Source organism: Lepisma saccharinum, chromosome 10 (assembly GCF_977018435.1).
Source record: "Lepisma saccharinum chromosome 10, izLepSacc3.1, whole genome shotgun sequence".
Lineage (NCBI taxonomy): Eukaryota > Metazoa > Arthropoda > Insecta > Zygentoma > Lepismatidae > Lepisma > Lepisma saccharinum.
This window is the reverse complement of record NC_139238.1, coordinates 16,766,881-16,788,935: the sequence shown is the minus strand read 5'-3', so window position 1 is coordinate 16,788,935 and position 22,055 is coordinate 16,766,881. Positions and strand designations below refer to the sequence as shown.

At 37.1% G+C, this 22,055-nt stretch overlaps 1 protein-coding gene across 2 annotated transcripts in view; it reads left to right on the top strand.

The window, feature by feature from the left end:
* Nucleotides 1-22,055, top strand: part of LOC145993795 (uncharacterized) — a 101,850-nt gene that overhangs the window by 21,888 nt on the left and 57,907 nt on the right. Inside the window, exon 1 of one of the 2 annotated variants that reach the window (XM_083129601.1) lies at nucleotides 20,412-20,581. The exons of the other annotated variant lie outside the window; for it this stretch is intronic. Coding sequence (XP_082985727.1) covers nucleotides 20,569-20,581 — 13 coding nt within the window. The 5' untranslated portion in view covers nucleotides 20,412-20,568. Of the gene's footprint in view, nucleotides 1-20,411; nucleotides 20,582-22,055 lie in introns of those variants that run through there. 2 annotated transcript variants of the gene reach the window in all.

Genomic DNA, 22,055 nt, shown 5'->3' with positions numbered 1-22,055 from the left:
CAATCAATCAAAAAACAATGTATTGTTTTTATTACTATAAATACTAAAATCTAAACAAACTTGAAACACCTCGCGACAAAATTCTGCGTAAGCCAATTATAGTTACAAAAATTGTAATTTCTATTTAGGAACTGTAGGTACAAAATAGGAACAGTTTTCGGTTTTCCTTTCATTGCTCTTTATGGAAGATTAAAAAGAGAAAGAGAGAGAGAGAGAGAGAGAGAAAGAGAAAGTGCCTATTCCCCTTCCTGCCTCTCCCACATAATGATATAGCCAAGATTCAAGACATGAAAGCGCGGCTGTGATTACTATCTTCCATTTCATAAATGTTTTAAGAATCTTTTGTCATCAAATTACGGTTTTACTATCCATGAAAAATTCGTTACGTGTTAAAAGAACGATAATTCATGTGCTTTCTTCGCTCGCCTGCCCGCCAGATTGTCAACTGCTTCACAACAAACAAATTCTCCTCCTTCCACCCTTGCAAGCGATTGTGTAAGTTTCCCCTCAGGTACCCCACCCCACCCCAACTGCTCTCCCGTCAGCCGCGAACAGTAAACAACGAATGACTACCTTCAACGATCTCATATGAAGATCTGTTTCCATGTGTAGGTAATCTTTTATACTTTTTTAAAATCATTTCGCTGTTTCTTTAACATAACTTGTGTAGGTTCGTTAGGGACTATTTACTACGTCGGAGCTCTACGAGGCAGTAGAAGCTGAGACCCAAGAGAACTGTGAACACTGCCAATCTCGTGACGTACTCTGTTACGTCAGAGATACGTACAGAGTAAGCCACGCAAAAACCAACCCATATGACCCTCCTTTTTTCTTCTTCTTCCTCAGATTCGACTTTCGTCAAATGTATGAAGGAGCCTTCATTTTCACTTCTGTTGTCCTCTTTCCAGTGCTGTTCCTATATCAGACTGAAAGTTCCCTTGTGATTGTCCCAAAATTCCCGTTCCAACTTTTAAATTCCCTGTTCGATAAGGGTTTAAAAACCCCTTTATAAGAGTTCAAACCTAGGATATCCAGCTTCGTAGCGCATTACATTCACTACTCTTCACCCAGCGGTCGATATAGTACATACATTTAACCTATATGCGGTCCTATAAAGGACATACTTGTATAGTGTGTAGTGGTTGTATATAATGTTGTTTGGTAAATATAGGAACAATATGAGCGTCGGAAAGTGGGATCGGACTGGTCCATAGAACCCCCTCACCCCGAATTGACATCGTTTATTGCAAGTTACAAAATAGCAGAACGTTTGTTAGTTTTATTGTTAATAACGAAAATAATGTTCAGTTAGTACTCGAACAGAATAACCAAAGAAAAATGACGTTAGATCGAAAAATTGAGGTTACAATACAGGCACCATGTTATATTTTACCATTTAATCCAAAGAATAACTGGTTCCACAGTTTTCAAAAATCCAAAAATTAAGTTTTATGTGAATGGTCAAACAACATAAACTTTATGACTAAAATTTCTCTTACTTTTAAAGCTTTTTCTTGAGGTACCTAAAACTTAATAACAAAATATAATAACTGTGCATCTCAGTACACACTGCATGAAACGTACAAAAATAATAATAAAGAGTTGTGCTGCATATTCACGCTTCTGATGGATAGAGTAGAAAAGTCTCCTCAAGGATATAAGGACAGCAATAATAATAATAATAATAATGCGTTTGTATCAATTAGTTATTTATAATGAAATTTTAATTATTATTAATTAATAATTATTATTGTTATTATTTCTATTATTCAAATTTCTTGCGATGCGCATGGGAACAATTATGAGTGACCCCCCCCCCCCGAAATATTTTCCTGCCTACGGCCATGGCTGTAGCTTCACAATGTTGTTGCCACAACACTAAATCCAGATTCCCTCCGAAATCAGGATTTTCCGGTTTTACTATCCCGATAGTCAAAATCCTTATCTGTCTATCCCTATTTTCGTAACATGCCTTAGAAGTATTTATCGAAGATGAAGTGCATTTTATCATACAGATATGGATTGTCGCATAGGTGCCGATACTCCTGTAATCTGTACAGATACAGTGGCACTGGCATTGTGGGGAGGGGGCAGGGGCTCAAGGGTGAACGAAATATTTTCAGATGTTCTCTGCTTCGGTGGTAATGGATACTGAGATTTTATTTCTCTTTTCCTTTCCCGCTTCTTTTCTTTCATTCTCTTTCTTCTATTCTGTCTTCCTATTATTCCTCCTCTCTCTTTCTTCTTCTTTACTCATCGTTTCCTCTTTCGTCTTTTCTGTCTATCTTTTCCACTTCACTTTTTCTTCCACCACCTTCTCCTTATTTCTGTCCCTCCTTTGTTCTTTCTCTTTCATCTTCACTAGTGCTCTTTCTCCTCTCTCTGTCCATCTATCTTTATTTTCTGCCATCCTCTGTTTCTTCATCCCCACATACCTCCTTTTTTCTTTCTTTCTTCCACACTGAGTTTTTTTGACAGCTTTCTCGTTATTTCTGTCTCTCTTTTGATCTTTCTTTTTCATTTTCTATCTTTGCTTTTTCCTTTCTTCCTCACTTTCCATCTTTCTGCCTTTCTGTTTCTCTCTATCTTATCCACTTTTCTCTTACTTATTCATCTGTGTTCTTATTATTTTCTCCTCATTTCTCGTTCCGTTGTTGTTTTTCATTTTCTATCTTTGCTTTTTCTCTGTCTTCCTCGCTTTTTCTCTTTCCATCTTTCTTCCTTTCCCTGTTTCTCTCTATCTTTTCCACTTTTCTCTTACTTATTCATATCTGTGTTCTTATCTACAATTTTCTCCTAATTTCTCTTTCCATTGTTCTTTCTCTCCCTTTCTTCCTTCCTCTGTTTCTCCATTTCCTCCTTCCTCGCTTTTCTCTCTATCTTTCCACTTTTCTTTCCTTCTTTCTTCCCTCTCCCTCTCTCTCTCCCTCTCTCCCCCCTCTCTCTCTCTCCCTCAATCTCTCTCCCCCTCTCTCTCTCTCCCTCTCTCTCTCTCTCCCTCTCCCTCCCTCTTTCTCTCTCTCCCTCTCTCTCTCTCTCTCTCTCTCTCTCTCTCTCTCTCTCTCTCTCTCTCTCTCTCTCTCTCTCTCTCTCTCTGTTCCTTAATGTGAGCTTGATTTTTACAATACGCTAAATGATTTCCAAAATCTATTGTCGGCTATTTGGGTGAGCAGAAAGGGGTGTTAGAACCCACGCTTCCCCACCCAGTGGCTTCGCCGATATGTAGATACGCGTATTAGTCTTTTATTGCATTTTGAAAGGAAGATACACTTACGGAGATCTCTATGATGGAACACGAGCCCGTCCCATGTTATACACGGCTATTTCGAAATGTATTAGAACACGTATGGGAAGTAGCTTGGTTGGTGCGGGTCATAACCCCTCCCCCTTTTGGCCCAGAATTACTAAAAAAAAAGAACGTGAAAGGCAGGAAGGTAGCTCAGTCGTTGGGCGGCCCCTGTGGCGGAGTGGTTAGCACATCGCGCTACGACGCCAGGGGTCCCGGGTTCGATTCCCGGCTCGGCCATGGATGTTTGTGATTGTCTGTCCTGAAAAGTCTTGAAATTGAAATATGAATGAAATGATATGAGTGAATGAAGTGTGATGGGGGAAGCTTCCGCATAGGGGCTTTCCTTTTAAAAAAAAAAAAAAAATTAAAAAAAAAAAAGTCGTTAGGGCGCCTGACTGCCATGCGAGAGACCTGGGTTCGATCCCCGGTGCTGAAGGATCAGGATTTTTTTTCCGCCTGTACAAGTGGCTCCGGCACCCACACAGCGTCGTATAAAGTGGGTGTGTGGAGGAAACTAGGGGGTAAGGGCGGCCAGGGGCGTGGTGCTTATCACATCACCCCCAACTTCGGCAGGAAAATTTGGCAAAATGTGGACTGACTAGTAAAAGTTTGTGTAACCATCCCTTTCGAAATTCCTTGGTACGCCACTGCGTATGGCAGGATTTGCTTGACCTCTAGAATTTTGACATTTTTTTGTGAATGGGTCCTACTTTTATGAAACCCTTTACAAAGGTTTCCGATAGAAAATAAATTTATCTGATCGTTAAGGATTTTTAAAAATCACTTATTTACGAATCACGTGATTTTCAAATGCGTATATCTCGAGAACAAATTGAGCTAGGGAGATGAAACCTCTGTTATTTTGAACATGAAGGGTCAATAATACATATTATTTGGTTGATAGGGCTTCTCGAACACTTTTTCACACGTGTTTGATGTGTTCACTGTTCAGAGTTCAATAGCAAGAAATGAGAAATATAAGGAAGCTCTCAATTCGATTTTATTTATTTATTTATTTCGGCTTTCTACACATGGCGAAGTTAAAGCTATAATGACTTTCCTTCCACTTAACCATTTACTTCGATATTGTTTACCTCTGTTTGCTAATAAAATTGAAAAGAAAAACAAAAGTAATTTAAAAGATTACAAAATGATTTTGCTCATTTCCGGATATTTTGTGCTTTCATGTGTCTTGCTGATGCAGTTTTATCATGTAAGGGAGAAATTATATTTTGAAAATTCATGAAGTGCTCGACGGTTTGCATTTGAAGGGTTAGCTGAAAGAAGGCCATAACATCAAGAGATGGGGGGGGGGCTCCTCGATGGCGCGGTGGTTACGCCGTCGCTTTGTAATCAAGGGGTCTCGGGTTAGATACCCGGTGGAGGCACATAGTGGTTCGGATCCCACTTAAAACTATAGGTCCAGTCCCGATTAGCCTTACTGTGCATAAAGTGGACTTAAGACACCAATTCAATCAATCAATCAATCAATGCATCAAGTGATGCAGGATGCAGATAGTTTTCGTTGATTACCTTCACCAAACTATGCTTTCTGAGTTATGCCCTTCTTCCAGCCAAACCTTCAATTGTGAATAGACTGTATTGTGCCTCACGCTACATGCATCTATTCTTTCTGAAATGTGCTTTTGCGTTGAATAACAATTTATACATAATTTCGGAGTTTAATATTTCACTTCGCCTATTTAACTTCTTATTTTTTTTGTAATTTATTTCCTGTCCACCTTCTAAATTTTATTCAAGATCCGCCACTGTTCTATATTCGCTCAGATTTTACATCTCAGTTTCTTAGAGCTCTCTATTGTACGGTGGTTGCTGGTCTTTTCTCACTGTTCATGCTTTCCGACGAACATTATCTTTGATGTTGTCTATCTTGAAAAAAAAAAAAAACAACATGTATTCTGGATAGTGCTGGATCACAATTCTTTAATTGAGATTTTTTTTATGTGAAGCATTACAAATTTTAAATTTGTTTATTTACAAGATGATACATTTGAAATGTTCAGAGTGGATTTAAATTTCGAAAACTAAGATATTGACACTGCCGATGAGCAATAAGTGCATTCCAATTTTCGAGGTGTAAGGGGGACTCTTTTCGAAGACACCCAAATGTCAACCTCTCTTACAGGATGTACACTCTGGCTCGGTCCGAAAGGTACAAAGTACAGACTTGAAGTATGGTCTTGACGGAAGTGACGTCACCGAGCACAGTTCGAAAGCGCCAAGAAGAGAAGCACGCAAGTGCACCGCTCGCACTACAGATGGTTGCTGACTAGGTCACGTGATTTTCGCACTCGTTGTTCATTTGTTTAAAATCACGGAGGTAGAAAACCAGCAACACAGGTTAAATATACGTTATGGGCCAGCAAGTTGTTGGATAAAATTCTTCTAATGGGTGGATATGTATGTGTACGAACATTTGAAAATGCTATGTGATTTCTATCGTTAAATGCAAGTGTTTAAAACGCGGGGAGGAAAACAACCAGTACTCAGTTTTATCTACTGATCGTATTTGGCGCTGCAGTCGGAAGTGCAATTCGAAAGACTTTCACTTCCAGTCCACGACTTGAAGACCGCACTCCAAGACCATACTCGGAGGATGCTCGCTTCAAGTAAGGTCTTGCACCTTTCGGACACGGCCTCTGGCCTGCATTTTGCAGACTACCGAGGCTCTGGTCTCGGACTCACGGCCAGTATAATTCCTCCGTGGGGCTCGTGTTGTCCTTTCATCTTATCAGCATTCATCCTCATCTTCGCGATTAACCAAAAGTGGCAGAAAGAGAAGTAATATAAATCTTATCAACCAGTCATTCCAATTTTCAAATAATTGTGACGAATAGAAATGTCGCGTTCTTATAGACTCCTTCTTATCTCGCTTGCTTGCTTTCGTTCTTTCTTAAGTTCCTTCCTTCCCCCCCCTCTCTCTCTCGTTACTTCGGAATATATTTATCTCTATCCGTGGACGCCCGTAGGATTTTTTTCAAGGTGGAGGCAAAAGCCCCATACACAAGCATTGTCGTGAAGATACAGATGCACGCCTGCACATAGCATACAGGGTTAGTTGTCCCATTTAATTGTTAACATAATATGAACTAACCGTGTAATTCTTCATGTAAAATTGAACTACAGTAAAACCTCGTTAATCCGAACCCCGATAAGCCGGACTTCGCTTTATCCGGACAGGCCAAAAAAAAAAGAAGCAAAATGCAAGGTTTTAAACTGTCCCAACAGAATATAGACATGTACTTCAAACCAACTTCCACAGCAAGAGTTTCGAGTGATGCAGAGCGAGATCCATCGGGCACATCATCATAATATGGGCATCGCGTATGTACGTACTGCATTGTCGTATTGCTTTACATTTTACTGTACTGTATAGTGTATTTGGGCCTATGCCTTTTAAATGCACCGTAATAAACGTGTTTTGTTGCTATAAACGAAGTTTTAATGCACTTTCTACTGTTCTTTTAGGTTATTTCAGTTAATCCGGACTTTCGTTAAACCGGTCAATTTACCTCCCCCCCAATTAGTCCGGATTAACGAGGTTTTACTGTATTGTTTCCTCAGACTACATAAAAGAACTGATTATAAGATTAGACACGTATCTGCGCAGAATTGACAGGATGCAACTATTTTATTACAAAATTAAATAACATGACAATTATACATATTCAACAAATACGAGACTTATTTGCTGCTTTCGGCGGTGGTTTCGGCGACAACATATTATTCACCGTATATTCGGCGCTAGGGCCTGTTTTCATAAAGAATTATGGACTAACACTAAGCATAACAGAGTTTGCATTTATTCCTTGGACAGATTTGCTTCAAAAACACACTAGCACAATTTTAAAATACAAGAAATTTGCAACGAGTAGTACTAATAGATAATCCTTGGTAGTACAGTCAAATAAGAAGTACCTACTGTAACACAGACAAGCTGTAAATCAAGAGATTGCATCGAAATTCATATTACAAGTAGTCAATGTTAAATGTCAATATTGCATGAAAAATAAGCCATTTATTGAAATGTTGGTTTTAAAAATAAACTGCTGTCAGCGCAACAGCCTATAAAAATTACGCATTTCGAAAATCCAGAGGTAGACATTTGCCTCCTCCCCTTGCCCCACTCTCTGGGCGTCCATGTCTCTATATTTATTTCATAGTTTTTGTTTCTCTTTCTGTCCCTTCTTTCTCTTCATTCCTGTCTATCCCTTTCTCGCTTTATTTCATGTTTATTTCTGTCTTGTTCTCTGTGCTTGCACCTCTCTCTTCCTCTCTGTTTAATCTCCTAATGTCTTTTGTGTGTCGCTGTCTTTTTTATCTCTATTTCCTCTCTCTCACCATATCGTTCACTGGTAATTTTATTTTTATTTCTATTTTTCGTCCTGTATGTTTACATCTGTCTCTTCCTCTCTCCATTTTTATTTTCCTGGTTTCTGTGTCTTTCCATCTGTTTATGTTTTATTTGTCTTAAGTTTTTTGATCTTTACATTTTTATGTTACCCTCCACCTACCTTGATTTCTGTTTCACTCCCTCCACCCCCTCTCTCTCTACTTCTGTTCGTTTTTCACAATGGGAAACAATTTCGCCCAAAATGTCATAAGAATTCTTAAAACCAATACTTAAAACCTCTACGAAACACTATCAACCATTGCATTCAGGGCAAGTTGGATAAACCTAAGTGACTGCACTGGCTGATTAGAGAACATATTTCGAATTGCAAAACATACAGAGACGTAAGAAATTTCTCTCCCATGTTTATCGATATATTTTTAATTATTGTAACTTAGAAACAAGAGCAGATTCTCAAATTGTGGCATTACTGAAACTACATGAAAACACGCAGGTAAAAGGTAAAGTGTTCCCCCGTGCTTAGCACCACGTCATGATGTCGTATAGTGGTGTGGGGGTAACGCCCCACACTTTCTTGATCTGGTCGTGAGTGGGGGTGATGTGATCAGCATCACGCCCCTGGCCGCCTTTACCCCCCAGGGTTTCCCCCAGGTACCCATGTCATTCGACGCTGGGTGGGCGCCGGGGCCGATTCCGACGTTAGAAAAGTTCCCGGATTTGAACCGAAATCCCGCAGTACATATTTTTATTCAAAATACATTTTTTATAAATTACAGATGCAGGATGTCCATATTTTCACAAAGACTTGTATTTATCATTTCTTACACTGACATTTTTTTAATAATACTATGCTGTTCTCATATATACTTTATTGAAGATATTTAGAAAAAAATAACTTCTCAGATGGAAGTGTGGATGGTACCGAGATGAAACTGTCGATCTCGTTCGAGGCTTTGCTATGATAATGAAAAATGTACCTAAACCTAGTTTACTTGCTATTCACCTTTTAGACACCCAGTGTGTATCCGCCTCATTATTTATTTACAAATAACCCGTATATTTATATTTTGTTTATTGTAATTACAAAGTCAGTACGTTAATAGGAGAAGGTACACTTTCGACTTTTCTGCTTGGCAATCACTTCATCAAACTGCCCTCTTCCCGTTGATATCATTTTCTATTCCATCGGAAGTGTGATATTCCCAAGATAACAAATCAAATAATACTCCCATATGCCCAATGCATTTCTCCTTCCCTCCTGGCAGTGTTGCCAAACCTGGTGCGCATAAAAGAGCTAAATTTCACCTTAAATGGAGTTAAAACTGACTTTCAAGGAGCTAGATTTACGAAGTGCTTCCTAGAGTAATGTTAGTTGTCAAAGGGGTGAGGCGCTGCTATTACCGTTAACTCTAAATTGATGACAATTTATTCTTAGTTTTCACCATCTAGATCCGGCGGCATTACCCATCTCATGGTCGTATGAAATCGAAAATAAAGGATTCCCTGATAACAATATTATGCCAATTTCACGTCAATACGGCGCTATAAAAAAAAAGTGGCTGGGGATATAAGGGGGGTGGGGCGACGCAGCCAATATAACAATATCACGTCACGTGCAAAATGTATAATCATGGCAAAAGTTGGTCTATGTGGGCCGGAACCAGTGATGGTATCATGGTGAGGCACGGGGGCGGGCGCCCCAGTTCACAGCCAAACGAGTGCACGAAAGAGCCAGATCTGGAGCAAAGACAGCTAAGTTGGCAACACTGACTCGGAGGGAAAAGCCGGGCGGAGACTGCAATTGTGAGCCTGTGTGTGATATGTGGTTGCATACGTATCGAGGATGAAATTCCGTTTTTCGAGGACTCTTATCGTCGAGACGAGGCGTCAGATAGAAAAAAACAACCCTCATAAAAACGGTTTGCCTTTGTGCGGCAAAATTATATGTTGTTTATGCCATATATTTCGAGATCGAGATTGCCAAGGCTCGTCTCGATACCAGCCTTAGAGTGGAGAAAATGTTATTTTCCCGCTTGGGAACGAATTTAGAAACGTAAGTCCTACTGAAAACATTCCGGAATGGATAAATCTGATTTCTCTACACACACCCTAACCCCTCCCCCCCCCCCAAAAAAAGACATTCACAATGCCCTCGTAGTTGTTTTACGCAGAAGCTAATTTCCCCGCCAAATTATCCTTACACTCCTGCATATGGTAAATTCTAAATAAACTCCTAGGAAAAAAATTCTAACTTTAACCACCTTTATGGGCGTCGACAGTAAGAGTCAGGGATTTATCTAGAATAAAAAGCCCCCAACAATAAATATTCAATGTGAGCGTAGTGGAAGAAGGCTAATACAAAGCTCTCATTCCTCGCAAAAGTGTCGTCAATTCCGGCCCTGACTGACGGAGTGGTCACATGACATTTTCTTCAAGTACAAATTGTGACTCATCGTAACGTCTTCGCGCCTTCTAGAAAAGGAAGCCGACATAACATAACGTCAGTTTGGCAGTCAGCATAAGTGGTGAATTTACAAAGTGCGACAATGGCAAGCTGTTCTCGTAACGCTCGGCCTTTTTTAAGACCAGGTACGTCTGCGGTTGTTTTTAATTTGTATGATTATGATATATTTTCTTTGTGTAATTTCAGTCGGGAGCACGGGGACGTTTCCGCCAAAATCACAAAACGTGTTTTATGTGTGTGTGTTTTTGAGGGTGATGGTGGTCCTCAGTCAAAGAAATATGTGACGTGAACACTGTAGGGTGGGTGAAATATCGATTTCCCCCCCCCCCCCCAGAATTAGGGAACTGTAGGTGTCAGTGATTTATCATCACCCCATTCAAAAATGTCTGCATCCTTTCTAAAAATTCTGCTCACCTTTACACCCCAGCTCCCACCCTGTAAGTTAAATCCTGTGTGAGTCTTTATGTGTAAACCTTCTGTGTACCTCTATGATGACACAACGTGCTTTAACAATTCCAAGTAGTGTAAAATAAAATTTTGGAAACCTCGTGATTTTAGGCAAACTGGTGAATTTATAATTAAAGTTTGCTTTCACTTCTGATCAAAATACATGAAGAAACTTCTTAGTCCTGCATATTGGTAAATATTTTTAATGCTTGTCATTCGTTTCATGGCACGTTGTGTATAAAAAACAAATGGCTAATGCTACAAATGTTCCTTTTGCAGTTATTATGTTCCACTACGTATTTTATGTTTTTAAGTTCCCTGGTGATCTACCACGTTTCACCCACATATATCTTGTTCATTATTTGTTATTGTGCTATTAATTGGATGGGCTACATGTTTTCTCAGTGGTATCATTAGAGTGATTTTACACACACACACCCAATATCCCCCCAACTTTTCCTCAACAACTCTGTAATTTTTTTTTACCCTGCAAAGGCTTCAATTTGGTAATTATCCTGCTGCACAAGGTGAATGTTCACTGTACAATATCATTCTGGGAATGGTTGAAGGTAAATTTAGTACCAAAATGACCATCAATTAAATCATTGTGCAATATTAAGCAGGGGGGGAGGTTCCGCATATTTTGAGGGATGTTGGGTTTAAGTCTATCTAAATCACTACAATAGGCACTGGAGTATAAATAAATAACCTCATCATACAATATCAATATGTTTATTCATCATTAAGCATTACAATAATGCAATAGATGTCATCATCAGTACAAATACTCTCTCTAGCCTTCTTAAACCCGAAGGTTCATGGCTGCAGCAACACAGGCCTTCCATCTGTCCCTATCTTGAGCAAGATCTATATAGTCTTTTCCATCCCTACCGATTTCCGTTAGGGCCATCTCAATGTGGTCCCTCCATCTTCGTTTTGGCCTTCCTACAGGTCTCTTACCATCAGGTTTCCCGACAAGAATCCTGTGAACTCCTCTTTCCTCTCCCATTCGTGCCACATGGCCTGCCCACCTAAGTCTTCTTGATTTCATCATTCTAATAATATCTGGACATGAATACAAATTATGTAGTTCTAAATTATGTAACCTTCTCCACTCACCTATCTCCTCATCCCTTTTAGGTCCAAATATTTTCCTAAGGATCTTATTTTCAAATACTCTTAATTTATGTTCCTCTTTCAATGTATGGGACCAAGTTTCACATCCATATAATACTACAGGCAAAATTACTGTTTTGTATATTTTAACTTTTAGTTTCTTAGATATTAAACGAGAACACAAAAGTTTATGAAGAGAGAAGTAACATGCCTTCCCTGAATTAAGCCTACTTTTTATTTCCTCTTTAATATAATTTTCACTTGTTAATATTACTCCTAAGTATTTGAATTTGGAAACTGGTTCAAACGAGTTGTTATCAATAATTATATTTTGATTATTACCTAACACTTGGTTTCGGCCTGTAAGCATATATTTAGTTTTCTCTTTGTTAACTTCCAAACCTATCTCTTTAGCAGTTTTGAAAAATATTTTAGCATTATTCTTAATTGCATTTATATCATCCCCTAATAAGTCTACATCATCTGCATATGCTAACAACTGAGTCACACCATTTAATTTTAGTCCTTCGTTAGTTTCTTTTACCTTCCTAACAGCATATTCTAACGCAAAATTAAAGAGCAATGGAGATAATGCATCTCCTTGTTTTAACCCATCATGAATTGTAAATTTGTCAGACACATTAATACCCACACGAATTTTACTTTCTGTTTCACTGGTGCCTACTTTTATCATACTAACAAGCTTGTTAGGAATTCCAAACTCTACTAATATATTATATAATTTATCTCTTTTGACCAAATCATATGCTTTTTTGAAATCAATGAATAGCTGATGATCATCAGTACAAATATGAAACATAATACAAGAATTGTATAGACATACAAATATTAAAACATACTACAAGAATAGCATAAACATACATACATAAATATATAGAGTGAGTATGGAGAGGACAGTATTACACGTATTAAGAATTCTAGAAATTTAAATAAACTCTTTTGAGTGCAGACTAAATTCATCTATTGAGTAGAAAACCTATCTTAGCCAATTGCCCTTCTATTTTTTTCAAGGGGTTCATAGTGAGCTGTCTCTGCCAGCAGGTTGAAGAGTTTAATTCCTATGTGTTTGTAATTATTTTGTACTTTAACCTGGTTGATGGTGTGTCTAACTTATAACTGTATATTGTGTTGTGTCTGTGTACAGACTGTCATAGGTTTTATTTATGAACATTTTATTTGATAAATATTAGGCATCTAAATATATACCTATAGGCATGGAACAGTCATTTTTTTATGTTGTTTGAATAGAGGTTTGGATGAAACAGATTGGTTGAATATTCTAGCCATATTTCTTACTGCTTTTTTCTGCCAAATGAATAAATTGCCAGCAGTTGACGAGTTGCCCCATAATAAAATCCCATATGTTAAATGGCTATGAAAAAAGGCATAATAAGATTGTACCAATAAATTCTCACTTAGCAGAACCTAAGTTTATTTAATAAGAAGATAAATCTGGCCAGTTTACAGCATAATTTGTTTGCACGTCCTAGGATAATTTTGAATCTAGATATAGACCAAGAAGTTTTACTGGGGTACATTCAATGTCCTTATTTAGGACGAAGATCATTTTCTCTGTTTTGTTTTGATTAATACATAGTTGATTAGTTTCGAACCAGAAAGTGGACTTCTCTTCTACTTCTTTATCCTGTTCTTCAAATATGCATTTATTATTATCAATTGTGAGGAAAGTAGTATCATCTGCATACAAAACTGTTTTATGGGGTACGAAGCTGGGTAGATCATTTATATAAATGTTAAAAAGAAAGGACCAAGGACAGAACCTTGGAGGACTCAGTTTTCAATATTTCATATACCTTTACACCAGAAGCGGCGATTGGGTTCCAAAATCGGGGGGCAAAGACAGTATATTTCCCTTTGTACATTAGGTTTAGCATCGGATAACAAATGCAAAGCCATGTGGGATATAATCCGAAGTGTAACATGTCCATACTCAAACACAAGAAAAAACATAACATTAAATGTAAAAGGCAAAGAATTAACTAGTGGAGCGTGTAAAATGGACGGACAAGGTAAGAAACGAAGCCGTACTGAAAAGAGTTGGTGAAAAAAGATCTATACTGGAGACCATCAAGAAGAGGAAAAGAAACTGGTTAGGACACTGTCTAAGAAGAAACTGCCTGCTAAGAGATGCCTTGGAGGGAATGGTTGAAGGAAGAAAAGTCCGTGGAAGAAAGAGATATCAGCTTATGGATGATATTAAATTAACTGGGTCATATGCTATTACGAAGCGTAAGGCAGAGAACAGGGAAAGCTGGAGATTGCAGTGAAAAACCTGCCAATTAGGCAGAAAACAATGAATGAATGAATGATGTAGCAAATGTATTCAACACCTTCTTTATAATCTCGGTACCATATGCTGGCCAAAATAAAAATATAAAGATGACCAAGACAAGCGCAAAGGCTTTAACAGCTCTGAAAAATGAAAAATCAATCTTCATATCACCCATTTCTGAACTAGAATTAAGGGAAATATTCAGGTCATTAAAAGACAAGCACTCATTTGAATTTGATGAAATACCAGATTTTCTGATTAAAGGTTACTGCTACAAACAGCTTTGTAGACCTCTCCTACAAATCATAAATCATTCCTTTGAAACAGGTATCTTTCCTGTCAGACTAAGAATAGCAATTGTAAAACCAATATACAAAAAAATGATCCAAAAGTTGTAGCCAATTATAGACCTATATCACAACTTTCTGTGTTCTAAAAATTTTTTGAACGTGCAATGCTAATAAAAGTTGAAAAATTCTGTGAAATGTATTCAGTACTAAGCAAGATACAACACGGTTTCACAAAGCAAAAAAAGCACAAATTCAGCCCTGATTGATCTCATTGAAAAAGTGGGTGAATCACTTGATAACTTGGAATAATACACACTTGGAATTTTCTGTGACCTGACAAAAGTCTTTGACTCAGTCAATCACGAAATTCTCCTAAACAAACTAGAAAATTATGGCATACGAGGACTAGCACATAAATGATTTAGATCATATCTTCATGAAAGAAAACAATTTGTAGAAATCTGTTACTTAAATGGTGATGAAAATACAATATTTGATCAATCTCCAGTTCAAAAAATAAATTGTAGAGTTCCCCAAGACAGTATACTTGGATCTTTTCTATTCCTGCTCTATGTAAACGAAATGCCAAAACTTTTGGATGAGACACAGGCTATACTGTATGCAGATGACACAATCATTATATTAAGAGATCACTGTGAGCATGCCTTAAAAAATAAAGTAAACGACACATTGCTAAAGCTTGATAGCTGGTTTCAAGGAAATAATTTAATTCTAAATACAAGCAAAACAAATTACATAAATTTTACAGCCTCTCAAACAAAAAAACACTTAAATATTAATGTTAAACTACAGACTTAATGCATGCAAGGGAAACTACATTTCTGGGTATTGATTTAGATGAACACTTGAAATTCTAAAACCACATCGACATGCTTCAACAAAAATTAAGTAAAGTCTGTTTTGCACTGCGTGTAATGTTAAACATTACCAGCTTTTGGTCTGTCAGAAGTCTCTATGTAGCAAACTTTGAATCAGTAATAAGGTATGGAATCATGAGCTGGGGAAGCAAGGCACATAGCTCCATACTGTTCAAATTACAAAAAAGAGCACTTTGAATTGTGACAGGGGTCAATGGGAAATATTCGTGCAGAAATTTCTTCCGTAACTTTCGTTTGCTGACATTACCCTGTTTGTATATATACGAATGTCGAGTATACATCAAACAAAATATTAATACTTTCAACTCAGCAGGGTTGACCTGTATAACAAGTTGCCCAGAGAGTTAAGACACGAACCAAAAGTGGAAAAGTTTAAAAATAAAATCAAAACCATGCTATAGATCGACCACAAGGAAAAAAACCTTGGGACAAAAAGTCCCCACGCAGCGTTCCCTTCTTCACTCCACCTCGGGCCATAAGGAAGCATGGTCCACTCTCCCCCTCCCCTACTCGCGGGGGTATGGTGCACAGGAGTCGGGGGTCTGCGCAGGTTGTTTTGCTCGTGGTTCTACTATAATTAAACATTCATTTTACAGCATACAAGAATATACAAAGGCAACACTCATCTTTTGAATGAATACAGACATATCGATTGGGCAGAATGTGAAGGACTCAAGGTCTTGTGTACGTGTAACCAGAATTAGAATTAGAATTAAAATGTTAAAGGTATGGATAGGTTAGTTACCATACATGAAGAGCTTGCTGTTGCACATCAAACTGAAATTTTTCAAGTATAATATCTTTATATGCAAGGATTATAATACTTATGTTAAAATTACCAAACTTTATTATCATGTATTTCTATTTGACATGTCCTATAATACTATGTGTAACCGGAATAAATGTTAAAAGGTATGGTTAGTCACCATACAGGCAGGGCTTGCTGTTGCACATCAAACTGAAATTGTATAGTATAATATCTTGATATACACCAATATATATGTGTGTATCTTATGTTAAAATTACCAGACTTTATTATCATGTACTTCTATTTGACATGTCCTATACCACAGATGTACCTACTTGTACAAAATTGTAGTCGTTGGATGCAAATAAATCATATCATATCATTAGCATAGTACGGCGGCAAAAGTGGCGAAAAGGGGGCAACTGCCTCCTAATCGCCGCCACAGCTTTACACTGTTCATATTCTTGATATGTTGTTACATTTGTTGATATTCTTTTTTTACGAATACTGGGCCAAAGCCGGGGGTTATCGCCCCCACAAACCCCTTTAGGCACGCCACTGCCCAGAATGTTTACACATTTTTTTCTTGATTTTGATTAGGATAAGCAATTTTTTTTTCAGTTCCATTTGAATAGGTCTAACATAGTTTCCCTGACAAGGAATAACTGTTTGCTTTTTGCTTCTCATTTACATTGTATTTTATGTTTATTTGTTCTAAAAATATTAAATTCCGCTATAAAATCCTTATTTACGTGTTGTATATAATTGATAAGTGCCAAGGAAGTATAAATTAGGTGTAGTACGCCTGCTTTACTTTTAACTGCTTACAACATGCATGCATGAACGTAGTGTCAGGTGCAATCCAACCATGATCTCACTCGTTAATTTTGTCCCAGAATTGCTCCACAGATTATTACATATTTTGTTTTTGTAACTAACCTTGTGGTTTGCATTTTAATATGTAGCAATCGTTAGCCACATGAGGTATATGCATTGCTTAGAACTTTTGTGTGGGACACAACTAATGGTCACCATAAAAATATGTTCCTTCCTGTTCAGCGTGGAAGAAAACATGGCGTCATTTTAAGTTATTTTTATCAAATAAGCAAGCATATTTGTTCATTTTAGTTATCCGGCAATGAAATATTATAGGTAAATATATGTTACATTATTTGTGAATTTCCCCATTTTCTGGGTGCAAGGAAAGTAGATATGATAAAGTTATTCGTTCTTTTATCTTGCTCTGTTTACACTTGTTCAGAATGTAACGTCAGGTCCAACCTTGATCGTACTCGTTAAGCTTTGTCCGAGAACTGCTCCACACCCCTTGTTTTTGTAACTAGCCCTGTGGTTTGAATTTCAGTATGTAATTTAAGTGTAAAGCAAGAAACTACGATTTTTGTATGTATTCACATTGTGTGAAAATAAAATAAGCTGAGCAGTGGCGTACGCAAAGGGGGGTTACGGGGTTTAACCCCCCCCCTTGAGCTTGTGAAATAATATGAAAAATGCTGTGGAAAAAAAATAAATGGCGACTTTATCACAGTCAAAGATATGGGACAATACTTTTACTATTACTACTTCTACTACTAATAATAATAATTTGAAATATTTCTATGCAGCATAGAGAAAAGTACAGCATTCCAAACACTCGTGTCTTTCGGAGTGATGCCTTGAAAATAAACACGAGTTCTTGAAAATAAAATATAAGTGTAACTATGGTTTAAAAGAGAAAAAATGTTTTGTATCTCAGTTGCACCAGTGTTCAATACACTGGCGTACGCAGGATTTTTTTTTCGGGAGGGGCTGGAATAGTAAATGTGAGGCTTCGTTTTGGAGAGCAAAATGCATAATAAAGTATTTCGTATTTTTGGAGCTTTTCAGTCTATTAAAATTGTATTCAAATACAAAAATGGTAATCGGGAGTCACTTTAAAATAGGTTTCGCATTTACACATTTTGATTTTTTAAAGTTCTTAACGGATTTTTATTTGAAAATTCTGATTTTCTCAAAATTTTGGTAGGAGCTGTAACACCATCGGCCACCCCTCTACGTACGCCAGTGTTCAACGAACATGTATTTTTTTGTGTGAACAATGAGAATTAACTAAATAAAGTTCTTGGTTCGTGGTAAGAGGCTAATGTATAGACAAAGGCTAGGCGGACAAAAATACAGTCACCAGCCCGCCTTCCCATTGTATTATTTACCGCAGCACGTTTGAATGTCTTTCTTTAAAATGTCTCATCTTGTTGACTAAATTATTCAAACGACAGTAAGCTTGACTATTGTAAAATGTTTTGTTGGTAAGAACAGCGAGACAATCCAGATGTGAATTATCGGGGACATTTATGCGGGAAAGAAGCCAGAAAAACCAATTTCGGGAATCGAATCCGAATCTCCCGCGTGAATGTCAGACGCTCTACCGACCAGACCACTGCATCTCCTTGAATGAGTTCCATACTTTGATTATTTCAATGTATTTTAATATATTTCTTATTTTTATGGATTTTCTTCATCCTTAAAATGTCTCACCTCGTTGACCAGACAATTATTTCGTAACAAAGAAACAAAAAAATGCTCCCAGGATGACTAGAAAGTAATTTCGTTCTATTGTTTTCATAAATACTATATTTATGTAGATCTCTTAATTAATAGTAGTAATTCAGCTAATTAATTAATTAAAGTATTATTAATTAATTGTGATTATTATTATTTAATTTAAGTATAATAAAACAATGGTAATGTGAATTTGTAGAAAGTTTTAGAAATAACCCCCACCCCCTCCCTGATGAAATCCTGCGTACGCTACTGAAGCCGAGCCAATGAAATTCATACAAATACTCGTAAGCCGTGCATCACATGATAGTCCAAGGAAAGAGATGAAATCACAACTTTACATAATTCAAAAACGCATGTTACTCATCAAGTCTGTTAGAATTTTGTAAATTGTTGGACAATTCAGTAATTTTATCCGTATTTTGAACTGATAGGAAGGAGCTGGCTTGTAAATATAAATTTCACGTAAATGTTTACAAGTCGGGTGGTTATGTATGTTGTTATGTAATATGTGTCAAAATAACTCATCAGTATATTTATTTGGTTCGTTTTGTGTAACGTCCAAGACAAAATATTCAAGAAAGTAGTGCAAATCAATGTTAAAGAAAAGTGAAAGTATGATAGAAATGTATCCACAGGTATCCACAAATCGTTTAACACTACTGTATGTTAGGCGTAAAAGGTGGTGGAAGTTATGATTTCGTTATGCAACCATGTGACGAATTTGAAGGTGATTCGGCACCCAACTCTTTCCTTGCTGCAGCTGACAGTGTGAGCGTGAAGAAAGTAGTATGTATATGCTTACAGCAACTCGAATGAAAACTTTACAGGGTGCTAGTAAATAGAATTATAGAAAGCTAAAACGAACGGGGCTCACGCTTCCAGTCTTCGGAGAACAGAGCAAATTAGGTATGCTACTTTTTTTATACATCGCGAATGTTACGTGGTGAAAGTGTACGAAAGCATTGGCGAAAGAAAAGCAGCATAAAAAAGATAGGTTTACAATATATTATGGAGTATTGCTTGACACATGCTTGCTGTATAATCGTAACGAATCACTGTCCATTACATTAGGTTTTAGCTACGTTAAACAAATGCAATCAAGAAACGGAAAGCGTGTGTGTATTGTGCATAATAAATAAGCTTCTTGAAACGTCATCTTTCTGAATATATAGAAGTAAATGTGTTATTATGTGATTTTACAGGTCATTTTTCCTAGTGAAAAACTGAAAGTAAAATAAGGTGCAAAACACATCTCTCGTGGTTGTTGTTTTCTTATAATTCACTATTATGCAGATAGATTAATTGGGGCCTGAACTACAGTTTCAAATGCCCCCTCCCCGACTCAACACGAATCGTAGATCCTACTTTGGAACCCTAAATAAATCACAGTAGTCAAAATTCAAACAATGGAATTAACATTAATAATTGTTATTGTCTTTCGAACTGCAAAAATATTAGAATATTGGACTGCTTTCGTAATGTTGGTTAACACTCTCTCGAACATCATCATTCTGGTAATTTTATATTCGATCGTATCTTTTTGCACTTCTACCACTACAGATAGATAGATAATGGTTTCCCCCTGTCCCTTAGTTTCATGGATATGAAATATATTTGAGCAATGCTGTGACTTAGCTCAAATCGAAGCCAGGCCTATGGTGAAAAATTAAATCTAGGCACTCTGATTAGCACATGAGAAATAATTAGCCAACGTAACATACATGCGATGTCTTGAATCGAATATAAAGTATGTCTGTCGGTTGTTTACTGTGTCATTTTGGTTTATTTTGTTATAGAAGCACGGAAGATGTCTCAAGGCACATCAAGTGAGAAGTGACGGACATGTTGTTTACGTTGTGCTCCACACAGCTCCCAGCAGATGTCTCTGAGAATCAATCGGCATGACATGTTTTTGTGGGTTGTCGTTGTCATAAATTTGAATTTTCTGAATTTTTACAATGAGGTTCCGTCTTGTCGCACTAGAAATCGAGCATAAAACTACAGTATACATTTGCGCAATGGTTATTTTCTGAATCCGTGCAGTGTGGACGTGGCGTTAAAGTGAAAATGAATTTATTAGGTAAGGTGTTATTTCGCATGAGGTGAAAATGATTGCTAAGACGTAGTAATGTAGCAATATAATTGCATGATGTTACAATGGCACGAAGTTATTGTCTTTCGTAATATCTTAGATTTTCGCACGTATCATTCATAAAGATTCACAACTAGCCTATTACTTTCAGCGAATAGCATTCGTAAACTGGTTGCAACGGGGTAAAGTGATTGTTGCACATTGCAACAATGGTTTCTCGTTCACCATAATGTCGATTGTGGTGAGTCTTTGTGACGAAGTTTATTACGTACTTAATGCGTTATTTGTTAAGTAATACTCATTTTCGCTCGTAAAATCAATTCGGTTTAGAAATCATATTGACGTACTGAGTAGATAGTGATTCTTTGTTGGTATTAGAATCGGATATACATTATTAGCGACGTTTTGTTCCCGTGTTCGAGTCCCTGTGTGGACACAGTGCATTTGTTTGGCTTATTCTTTAAGCTGTATGTCCAGTCGCTTAGAATATCTGAACATAACATTTGACTGGAACAAACTTATTTCTTTTGACGTTTTATTCCAGGGCTTTCTGATATATACTTTTTTGTTAACTTTTAAAATTTCCTCGTATATTTAAAGCAGTAATGTATATAGATTCGCAAATTGATTCAGAAAAAACACAATGTATTATATATATATTGTGTATTACTTGATTCAAATTAGTATATCAGTATGTTTTAATGTTAATATTGTGTCTTCTGTAAGCATCACACTGCAGCTAATATTTTTTAACAGGATGAGGCTTTGTGAAATATGCAAATTTCTAAGAAATATGTATATTACCAACTGAAGACCATTATATAATTATCAGCAATGCAGTGTTACATTGAAATGTGTTATAATGGTAAACAAGCAAGGACACTTTACAGGTGGATTTTTTAATTGATAAATATTTTAATTTCTGGTGTCCTTGGACCACTTAAATCAATAATTCCATATCAAATGTTTTGCACCGTTAATCCTGCAAAATGTTATGATGCGGGCTCACAGTAATTAAATACTCTTCCTGGCAATAAAGTTACTCCCAATGCTCGAATTGGGGGGGGGGGAGATATCCCCAGGCTGGCAAAATTTTCGCAAAGCATCACCCCAGCTCTGTCATTGTTATCATGTTAAACCATTTGAGCATTCCCCTACCTGACAATTTCCAATTCAAGTGCTGTTTTCTGCCTCAGACCTTTGACATGATGGTATTGAAATATGAAGATTATCCTAATCAGACATTTTGTAATTCATAGTCTTTAAATTCTGTATTTTCTCAGTGTTGCATCAAAATGTTGACTATACATTTGGTCACCACAGGTAAATAGGTCCAGTCAGGTGACCTGGCTTCGATTCCTGGAGTAGCTATCTCAAGTGGGAATTTTTCCAACAATGTCCCTGCATAAAGTAACTCTGTACCACACCCAGCCTTCAATCAGTGTGTGGTTTTTGGCAACCC